The sequence below is a fragment of the Pongo pygmaeus genome, chromosome X (assembly GCF_028885625.2).
Source record: "Pongo pygmaeus isolate AG05252 chromosome X, NHGRI_mPonPyg2-v2.0_pri, whole genome shotgun sequence".
NCBI lineage: Eukaryota > Metazoa > Chordata > Mammalia > Primates > Hominidae > Pongo > Pongo pygmaeus.
In genome coordinates this window covers 139,568,123-139,579,101 of record NC_072396.2, presented here as the reverse complement: position 1 = coordinate 139,579,101, position 10,979 = coordinate 139,568,123, and the positions used below count along the sequence as shown (strand labels likewise).

At 52.9% G+C, this 10,979-nt stretch overlaps 1 protein-coding gene across 1 annotated transcript; it reads left to right on the top strand.

The window, feature by feature from the left end:
• Positions 1 to 1,479: 1,479 nt before the first annotated feature.
• On the top strand, positions 1,480 to 9,013 carry SMIM10L2B (small integral membrane protein 10 like 2B). The gene is made up of 2 exons (XM_054472853.2): positions 1,480 to 2,203; positions 3,111 to 9,013. The coding sequence occupies exon 1, from the start codon at positions 1,594 to 1,596 to the stop codon at positions 1,828 to 1,830; it is 237 nt and encodes a 78-aa protein (XP_054328828.1). The 5' UTR covers positions 1,480 to 1,593; the 3' UTR covers positions 1,831 to 2,203; positions 3,111 to 9,013.
• Positions 9,014 to 10,979: the final 1,966 nt, after the last annotated feature.

Here is a 10,979-nt window from a genome sequence, read left to right as displayed (position 1 = left end):
TTACTCTTTCCAATTGTTCTTTTTCCTTCCTGAAATGCCATCATCTTTCTGTTATTTCTGTTTAGGGAACTTCCTTCTGCCATTCTTTAAGCATAGGTCTGTTATTCACAAATTCTCTTAATCTTCTTTTATCTGAAAATATCTTTATTTCCATTTCATCTTTAAAAGATGTATTCATGGATATAGAATTCGTAGCCCCATCTATTGTCCTAGCTACTCCAGAGCCTGAGGCAGGAGGATCGCTTGAGCCCAGGAGTTCAAGGCTGCCATGAGCTATGACCAAACCACTGCACTGCAGCCTGGGCAACAGAGTGAGACCCTTTCTCTAAAAAATTATTTAATTGTGTTTGGCAGCAGGTGGAAAAGTGGACTACCAATCAGCCCTGCATCACACCATCTCCTTCAGTTTCCTTGATGCTCAGTTTTGTCTTTTTTTACATGATCATATAAGTAGGACAATTGCCTAATCAGTGTATATGAATCTACTGCGTTCCTTAAACAGTTACGTGGGATACCATAGAGATGATCAAGTGTGACGGCGAACAGAGTTCTTAAATACCCACGTCAATCTTTCCTGTGAAAACCGGGATGGGGTCGGGTGAACCTTCTTGTGGACAGTTTTTCAAAAGTCATGACCATAACGAAGTGTGAGCATTTCCCCGCTTTATTAAACAGTCCGAAAAAACGCTACTGGGTTTTGATTGGTTTACGTTTAATAAAGATTGAATGAAACCACAAAAGGGCTGTTAAGCACACCGGCAAAAAAACAAAAACAAAAACAAAAAGGCCATAAACAAGAGCAAATGAAAACCCGAGACAACATTGTGTGGATGAAGAAGACTGCTGAGAAAGGGAAGGACAACGGGGAAATTCGCCAACACAGAGATATACGTGACCAGCAAATACAGCAGAAAGGGAAAAATGCACGCTTGTGGGTTTGGTGGCACTCTTTGGGGCAGAATTACTGCACTATGCGCATTAAAGAGAAATGCGAATTAAAGAAAGGTTTGGCTGGCAAGTTTTCAGGGGAGACCGTGGGAGAAGGGGGGTGATATGAACAGGCAGAGGCTTCTGCATGTGCTTTCTGTACAGAATCAGCTTAGCGGTCCAGACTGTCCTCCTCCACTCCTGCTCCACCCTAGGAGACAGTGTCACAGCGATCGATCCCTGGCAGCTCCGCCCTTCAATCCGCTCCTGCCTTGGGAGGCGCCCGAAAAGAGGCAGGGCTTTGTGGGCGGGACCGGGCGGTGGGCGGAGCTGCGAATGCTGGGCGGGTCTAGTGGGCGGGGCCGCTGCGCTGACGGCGACTCTGCCGGGGGCGAGGATAAGTTAGGGGCGGAGCTATGCTGGTGGGCGGGGCCCGCAGTGAGGAGGTGTGGAGGGCGTGGAGCTGTGACGGCTCGTGGAGGAGGGGCCGAGGCAGCGGCCCCCCGAGCAAGGCTTAGTCTGGAGAACCCGAGGGTGGGGCGAGGGCGGGGCGGACGTGGCTCTCCCGGCCGCCGGCGGGGCGCGCTAGTGTTGGGGTCCCGCCGCCCTGAGGCTCGAGCTCGTGCGGGTCGGTCCGTCGGCGGGGCCTGCGCGGGGCCCGGGCCCATGGCGGCGTCGGCGGCTCTGTCTGCGGCGGCGGCGGCGGCGGCCCTGTCTGGCTTGGCGGTTCGGCTGTCGCGCTCGGCGGCGGCCCGAGGCTCATACGGCGCCTTCTGCAAGGGGCTCACGCGCACGCTGCTCACCTTTTTCGACCTGGCCTGGCGGCTACGCATGAACTTCCCCTACTTCTACATCGTGGCCTCGGTGATGCTCAACGTCCGCCTGCAAGTGCGGATCGAGTGAGCGCCGGCGGCGGCGGCTGCGGCGGCGGCCGCGGAGGCCCGGCTGGAGGGGCGCCCGTGTCCCCGCCCGCCCCCGGCCGGGTCGCGGGCATGAAGGACAGCTGGATCGCGGCGGGGGGCGGAGGTGGGGTGGCCCGGGCCCCTGGACTCTAGACCTACGCCGCCCGGGCACGAAGGCCCAGCCCTGGCCCTGGCCGCGGTCTCAGCCCGGGACCCGGGATCGCGCAGAAACGCACTGAACAGGCCCCTACCATTGGGCTCCAGAAACTACCTGAGCTCGGACGACCTGTTGCCTCACATTGGCAAAAGAGGAGGAAACCAGAAGGAGGGAATTCTCCTGCGGCGAATTGACTTTCCCGGCCCCGAGCAGAAAGGTAAGAGGCGACAGGTTGGAATGGGGGAGGGGCTGTGGCTCTGCCCTGCAGAGGTCGGGGCGCCTTGGCAGTCGGGGGGAAATATGGAAGGCACTGGGGCAAACCAGCCCGAAGAGCTGTGGAGCCCAGGTGGGGAAAGGAAAGGCAGCCGCAGGCTCTCCCCTCCTCCCCAGTCATCATTTCGGGATAGGGTGAGGGGCAGCCCCCTCCCGCTCATTCCCCAGTGCTGGCCTCCCTTTCCGGAGAGGCCCCGGGGGTGTCCACTGAAACCTGGGGAATGGAGGGTAGTGGGCTGGGGGCGGCCCCGGGAAGGCCCTAGAGGAGCAACGATGCCCCCACTCTTCACCCCCCCAGTCGGTGGGCATAGGGAGGACGGTTCTCTTCTAGGCCGAGCCCTACGTCTGTTCTCTTCTCAACCCTCAGCCCTGGGTCTCTCTGCAGCTTCTGCACAGCCCTTGGCAAAACTGCCTCCTGCCCTGTCTTTGGGGCCAGAGGACTGGTCTCTGCCTGCTCCTGCTGTCCCTCGTGTTCCCCTGCCCCTACCTGAGGGCACCCCGCAGGCTTTGCATTTGGAGACTGGGAAGAGTAGATGAGACGCATTCCTACCGTCCCCTCCCCCACAGTCTTGCTCTTCCGCCATGTCAGCCCATGCTCCCTAAGGCCCCTAGCTAGCAAGGCCCTCCCAGGGCCAGAGTCCCATCCTCCAGCCCCAGACGGCCTCGAGAAGCCCACTGTGTACTGAAGTGATTTGGGAAAAAGAGACCTCCCTGAGCACACAACAGCTCTCAGCCTGGGGTGGGCAGAGCAGATGGAGGAGGAGCTTGCAGAGGAGGCCATTCCTGGGGGAAGCAAGGACGTGTCTGGTGGCCAGGCAACTGAGGTCCCCATCTCTTTCTTTCTCTTTCAGGCATTGACGTTTGTAGGCGGTGACCCACCCCTTCTCTGGCCTTGCCAAGAGTCTCATCCCTACCCTGGGGCACCTCTGACCCTGGACCTGCTTGGGCAGAGGCAGCGTGAAGGGCCTGAATAAGAGGAGAAGAAGGGCCTTCCTAGTAGAGGCACAGCATGGACAAAGGCTCACAGGGGTGGGGGTGCCCAGTGATCGAGTCCTGGCTTGGGAAGGAAGTTCTGAGTTCCCTGGGAACTGAAATCTGCTAGCAGCACTGTGAGAGAGGTGTATTTCCCCCTCCTAATGACAGAGGAAACTGAGGCTTGGGGGAGGGGGGGATTTGCCCTTGACATGCAGATAGGAGGAGGAGGAACTGCGTGTGCCCCTGGGCCTGCAGGCCCCCACACCCCTCCCCAGTCTTCTCCAAGACCTGGCATGGTGGGAGGAGGGAGGGGGAAGTGGAGAGGGAAGCACAGGGCTCCTGAGGCACCAAGGGAGAGAGGCGCCCAGGGGTAGGGAGTCTAGGAATGTCGCTTTCCTTGGAGCAGTACGGAAAGTCACAGGGAAGATCAGGAGGACAGACAGCTGAGATGGGAGACAGGAGAGATGAGCCCCAGGACCCCTGGGGAGCCAAGCTCTCCCCCACATCCTAGCCTCTCACCCCACCTGGAGCTTCACCAAGGGCTCCTCAGCAGTGAAGTGGCACAAACCTCCCAGTTTGATGGGCAAGTGGGGATGATGGTGGTGTCATGGCTCCTGGAGACACGACATAACCAGGACGGTGAAGGGAGAAACCTGGGATGGGCTGGGGCTGAGACCCATGGCATGACCCCAATTCTCTCTCAAGCTCGACCCCCATCCGCAGGATCACACAGGAGAATCTCATCCTCACGGCTTGGATTGGTTCTGGGGGCCCCCGGTTGTGCTGCTAACTGGTGTACAATGGTCAGGAGCAGCCCAGAGGGGAGGCAGGAAGGGACCCTCGCCCTTACCCTCTATCCCCATTTCCGCATCTCTTGCACTGGTACCCCGAGGGCCACGTTCTCAGTTCCTGGGACTGAAAACTGCAGCAGTCTGGCCAGCTCCAGGGACAGAGTGATCCAACCACCTACCACGTACCCTCCTCAGCAGCCCACTGGACCCAGGTCCTGAATGAAGCTGTCTACCTGCCTCATCCCAGAAGAGGCTGGACAGTGGCTGCCTTGTGCCCCCTGCAGTCTCCCACAGCCAGGGCCCCATGGGGTGCCTCCTTGTCCCAAGTCTCCTGAGAACCCCTGACCTTGCTGGCCCCTCTCATCCCCGCCAACCCTGTCCACCCTGGACCACCTCTGGGGGCCTGTCAGCCTGCTGGTCCCCCCAACAGATCTTTGGGGGCAGCCTCTGTGGGACAAGAGTGACACAGAGCTGGAGGAGAAGAGGAGTGAGGGGCCTCCTTGTGTCTGATGCACAGATGTGGCCCTTTCAAACCCTGGTGTCACCCTCTGGGTGACTGGATCCCCAGCTGCAGCCTCTTCCTGGGCCAGCCAGGAAGGGTGGAGGAAAGTTCTTTGCTGATTGCATGCGTGATACTGTGGAGGGTGCCTGAGCCCTCCCCATGCAAGGGGCTCATCCTGGGACTCTGGAAGCTGCTTCCCTACTGGGAGAAATGTGTGTCGGAGCTGCAGGGGTCCCTACCCTCAGAGACCCCCGACTGCAGGGAACCCCACCCCATAAGAGGGTCATGGGAGTCCATGTCTGCCCACCCCCCGTGGCTTCTGCTGTGGCTGTATTGGCCTAGAGGGGCTGGCTGGGGAGGAGCAGGGCTGAGCCTTCAGCATCTGCTCCTGTCCCTGCCTTTTCACCCCTGCTGCCTGAAGTGGTAGCCCCACCTGCTGCTTCTCTACCTCCCCTCCCCACCTCTTCTCTCCCCTACGGGGCCCTTGCTGCGTGATGGGGTCTCCATGCACTTTATTTATTTGCAGTCTGTTTTCTAGGCGGTGGAGCTTCTAGACACCGACCAGAATGACATACTTTTCTGTGTGTGATTCACTGTGTACTGGTCAGCACAGGCTGGCCAGAGAGATGTTCTTGTTTCTGGTGTTGTCACGTCTTCTTGTTTTCTCTAAGTTTAAAAAAAAAAAAAAGTCATTTGTTTAATACACTAAAATCCCAACTGGAGGCCTTCCGTATCTGGTGGGGGTGATGCAATGGCCCCAGGTGGAGAGAGGCCCCATGGTGAGGTCACCGGCTCCCATGGCCAGGAGTTGGCGGGGAGAAGCCTCTGAGGGGTAGGGGAGGTGGAGGCTGTAGCAGGGACCATGTTTCCTGTTCAGAGGCTGTGCTGAGAACCGACTTGACCCGGACCACTGCCCCATGAGAAGCAGGCAGCAGCCTGGCCTGGTCCTGAGAGGTGGCTGCTTGTCCTGTTGACAGTCTCTGTTCAAATGACCCAAAACATAAGTCCTCTTCCATTTTAGAGTCTGGTGATCAAAAGTGCCTAAGTCAGTAGAATCCTGAGGGTGGACTAGGGTGAAGTGAACTGAAACAGACTGCACGCAGGTCATTTTGTGTAGCGCTGAGACCCTTCTCCCTGCCTGAGGTCACCTCCCACTGCCTCCCTACCAGCAAGGTTACTGCAGAACCCTGGAGAAGATAAAGGACCTGGCCCTAGAAGCCTGCTTCCCTTCCCCAACCTTAGAGGCAAACTCTGTCCCATCAGAGTCCCCCTCCCTAGTGGCTCCCACAGGAGAGAGCTCCCTAATGGCTGCCGTAAGGGTTGGCAAGCAGGCAAAAGGTGGGAGAGGGAAGGCCGAGGGGAGTGTTAGAGGAAGATGCCCGGGTGAGAGGCATCCTGAGGACACAGGGCTATGCTCAGACTCAGGAGTGCAGTCTGAGTTTAGGGGCCCTGGGGGCACTCCTGTTGCCAAGGGCTACCCAGGGGTCACAGCACCCTGATAAGAACCCCTCCAAAAGCACTAGTGCCAACACCCTATGGCATCTGCCACCACAGGAGAAATGGACCCCAGTCCCTGAGCTCTCTCCCCTTTGTCTAGATGGCCCTCTTCAGTCCCTGATGGTCCCATCCCCACTCCAGGGATCACGTGACTTGGCAAACCAAGATGGGGGATGATACCCCCAGAGCCTGGCTCCAAGGCCTCCTGAAGAGGCCCAACCCTGCTACAGAGGAAGGGAAGGCAGGAAGGCCGGTTCTGCTCAAATGGGACCCCAGGAGACCAAAGCCCTGAGCCGTGAGTCCAGCTCTTCCACTTACTACTGTGTGGTGCCAGGCAAACTGCACAACCTGGAGTTTTTAGTAAGGTTCTTTTGGGATGCTTGTCAGCAGCGAATACAATATCTGTTCAACGTTTGTCATCAGCTCTCACCTGGAGAAGCCTTGTTACTGTCGGGAAACGGAACCATTTGAAGGGAATGGACATCCAATGAGAGCCTGCCATGTGCCAGGCACCATTCTAGGTGCTTTGCATTCCTAATCTCATCATAATCCCACAACCACCTAACCTTTATCTCCATTTTACAGAGAAATCAAGGACAGGAACCAAGTCTGAAATAGAACCCCAAGCAGAATCTCTTTTCCTGAGCTCCCAGTGCCCCTGGAGAGGCAGGGAATTGGGCTGGAGTAATGGTGGAATGGAATAGCAAAGGTGGAAGATGACCCTGTTCTTTCTGGGTGGGGTCCAGGAGGCAGATAAGAAATCCAGGTGTGGCCAGGTGCAGTGGCTCATGCCTGTAATCCCAGCACTTTGGGAGGCCAAGGCGGGCGGATCACAAGGTCAGGAGTTCAAGACCAGCCTGACCAACACGGTGAAACCCCATCTCTACTAAAAATACAAAAATTAGCTGGGCATGGTGGCGCATGCCTGTAGTCCCAGCTACTCGGTTGGCTGAGGCAGGAGAATCGCTTGAACCTGGGAGGCAGAGGTTGCGGTGAGCCAAGATTTGGGCGACAGAGTGAGACTCCATCTGAAAAAAAAAAAAAAAAAAAGAAAAGAAAAGAAAAGAAAAATCCAGGGCTTGGATGGGGGACAGACCTGGGAGCCTTCTCCAAATGCAGCTCCCCAGTGGGAGCAGCTGGGGCCACCCTGAGATGGGTTCACCTGTCTTTTCTCCATCCTCCCTCCAGAGATTGATTGGGACCTAAGAGATTGAGTCAGGAGAGGGCAAGAGAGCAGCTAAGCAGGCAGTTTTGGGGGCACCAGAGCAAATACATTAAGAAATGGGAAATATAAAGAGCATGCAAAACCTCATCCTACTTCTGTTCACCCCACCCACAAGGGAAACTGCTGCATTTGGACAAATTTCTACTTTGTGTTGGTGGAGGGAAGGAGAAAGAACATACTACTTTGAAAACTTCTCCTCCCACTTCATCTTTATCTTTCCATGTTATTAGGTATTTTTCTATATCCAAAGCCACCTAGTAGTCTCTTGTATGAAGGTATCATGCATTTCTCAATGCCTCTTGGTTGTTTCCCTTTATTGTTTATTTGGGGAGTTTGGTTTCTTGGTTGTTTGGTTTTTTTCTGTGGTTGTTTTTATAAACATTCCAGTAACAGATAAGTTGGACCTCATCAAAATTAAACACTTTTGTGCATAAGAAGTCACTATCAGGACAGTGAAAACACAGCCTGCAGAGTGGGAGCAAATATTTTAAAATATATATCTGATAAGAGATTGTATCCAGAAATATAAAAAGAACTCTAGCTACTCAACAAAAAAAGACAGACAACCCAATCAAAATATGGGCAAAGAGTTTCAATACACATTTCTCCAAAGAAGGGATACAAATGGCCACCAAGCACATAAAGATGCTCAATGTCATTAGTCATTAGGGAAATGCAAATCAAAACCACAGTGAGCTACCACTTCACCCTCACCCACTTCACACATTAGGATATTTATTTATTTATTTTATTATTTATTTATTTATTTATTTAGAGACAGAGTCTTCAGTGCCCAGGCTGGAGAGCAGTGACACAATCTCAGCTCACTGCAACCTCTGCCTCCTGGGTTCAAGTGATTCTCATGCCTCAGCCTCCCAAGTAGCTGGGATTACAGACATGCACAACCACACCTGGCTAATTTTTGTATTTTTTGTAGAGGCGGGATTTCACCATGTTGGCCAGGCTGGTCTTGAACTCCTGGCCTCAAGTAATCAACCCTCCTCAGCCTCCTAAAGTGCTGGAATTACAGGTGTGAGTCACCACGCACAGCTCAACTTTTTTTAAAAAAATTAAAATAACAAGTGTTGGTGAGGATGTGGAGAAATTGGAACCCTTGTTCATTACTAATGGGCATGTAAACTGGTACAGCAGCCAATGTGGAAAACAGGTGGTTCCTCAAATAGTTAAACCTAGAATTATCCTATAGCCCAGCACTTCCACTCCTAGGTACATACTCAAAGGACTGAAAGCTGGTACTCAAACATGAATTTTCATAGCAGCACTATTTACAATAGCTAGAAGGTGGAAACAACCCAAATGTCTATCAGTCTATCAACTGATGAATGAATAAACAAAACTTGGTATATTTATACACTGGAATATTATTCAGCCCAAAAATAATCCCACAATGAAGTATTTGATACATATTACAAGGTGGATGAACTTTGAAAATATTATGCTAAGTGAAAGAAATCAGACACAAAAGATTACAAATTTTATGATTCCATTTATATGAAATATCTAGAATATGTAAATTCATACAGACAGAAAGCAGATTAGTGGTTGCCATGGTCTAGGGGAGGGAAGGATGGAGAGTGACTACTTAATGAGTACAGGGTCTCCTTTTAGGGAGATGAAAATGTTTTGGAACTAACAGTGGTGATGGTTACACAACATTGTGAATGTACTAAATGCCACTGAATTATACATTTCAAAATGGTTGATTTTATGTTATGTGGATTTCAACTCAATAATGAAAACAAAATTTGCTGACACATTTTACTATCTCACCACTGGGCCTTTTCCATAGATGAACTTCTCTCCTGGCCTTTCATTCAATCCCCTGCAGCCCTTGTCCTGCCCCTGTGGTATAAGAAGCTTACAAAAGTAGCCCCATCCCATTAGTTCCCAAGCAATCCTAGCCCTCAACTCCTTCCCCATTAGGGTGGCTCAGAGAGTGGGAATCTCTAGTGAACGATGGGATCATTGAGGACTGATCTGGCCATATTCCTCAACTGCCTGACCAGTGGAGAACAGCACAGACTTCTTGACTCTTCCTCCTGGCCTCCTGTTTTGGACAAAAAGCAGAACATCCCCCTCCCATGCTGGCAGGCTCACCCACACTGCCTTTAGTCTGGGCTCCTGGCTCTAACCCTGGGGCCTTCTCCTTGGACATGGATGTCTTGGCCTTGCAGTTAATGGATGCCACAAACACATGAATGCCTGACCCTCTGGACACAACCCACATCATCTCACATTCCCAGTTCCTCCCAGGAAGAGGATCAAGTGACAAGCAGGACCCCAGGCAACAGAGACCAGCCGAGGCGCCTCAGTCACTTGCCACAATGTTTAAATATGACATTGATGGAGAGCAGACATTGAGTCTGTATTAGTCTATTCCTACACTGCTATGAAGAAATACCCAAGACTGGGTAATTATAAAGAAAAAGGGTTTACTTGACTCACAGTTCTGCATGGCTGGGGAGGCCTCAAGAAACTTACAATCATTGTGGAAGGGGAAGCAAATACGTCCTTCTTCACAAGGTGGCAGGAGAGAGAAGTGCCGAGCAAAGGGGGAAAATCCCCTTATAAAACCATCAGATTTCATGAGAACTCACTCATTATCATGAGAACAACACGGGGTAACCAAGCCCATGAATTAATTACCTCCTACCGGGTCCCTTTCACCACATGTAGGGATTGTGGGAACTATAATCCAAGATGAGATTTGGGTGGGGACACAGCCAAACCATATCATTCCACCCCCGGCCCCTCCCAAATCTCGTGTCCTCACATTTCAAAACACAATTATGCCTCTCCAACAGTCCCCCAAAGGCTTAGCTCATTCCAGCATTAACCCAAAATTCCAAATCCAAAGTCTCATCTGAGACAAGGCAGTTCCCTTCTACATAAGAGCCCGTAAAATTGAAAGCAAGTTAGTTACTTCCTAGATATGATGTGGGTACAGGCATTGGGTAAATACACCCATTCTAAATGGGAGAAATCGGCCAAAACGAAGGGGCTACAGGCCCCACGAAAGTCCAAAATCCAAAAGGCCAGTCATTAGGCCTTAAAGTTCCAAAATTATCTCCTTTGACTCCATGTCTCATATCCAGGTCATGCTGATGTCCACGGCCTTGGGCAGCTCTGCCCTTGTGGCTTTGCAGGGTACAGCCCCCCTCCCAGCTGCTTTCACAGGCTGGCATTGAGCATCTGTGGCTTTTCCAGGTACACGGTGCAAGCTGTTGGTGGATCTGCCATTCTGGAGTCTGCAGTCTGGAGAATGGTGGCCCACTTCTCACAGGTCCACTAGGCAGTGCCCCAGTGGTGACTCTGTGTGGGGGCTCCAACTCCACATTTCCGTTCTGCACTGCCATAGCAGAGGTTCTCCATGAGGGCTCTGACCCTGCAGTAAACTTCTGACTGGACATCCAGGCATTTCCATATATCCTCTGAAATCAAGGCAGAGGTTCCCAAACCTCAGTTCATGACTTCCATGCACCCAGTCTCAACACCACATGGAAGTCACCAAGGCTTAGAGCTTGCACTCTCTGAACCAATGGCCTGAGCTGTACCTTGGCCTCTTTTAGCCACAGCTGGAGCTGAAGCACCTGGGACACAAGACACCATGTCCAGAGGCTGCACAGAGCAGGGGGGCCCTGGGCCTGGCCCAGGAAACCATTGATCCCTCCTAGGCCTCCAAGCCTATGATGGGAGGGGCTGCCATGTA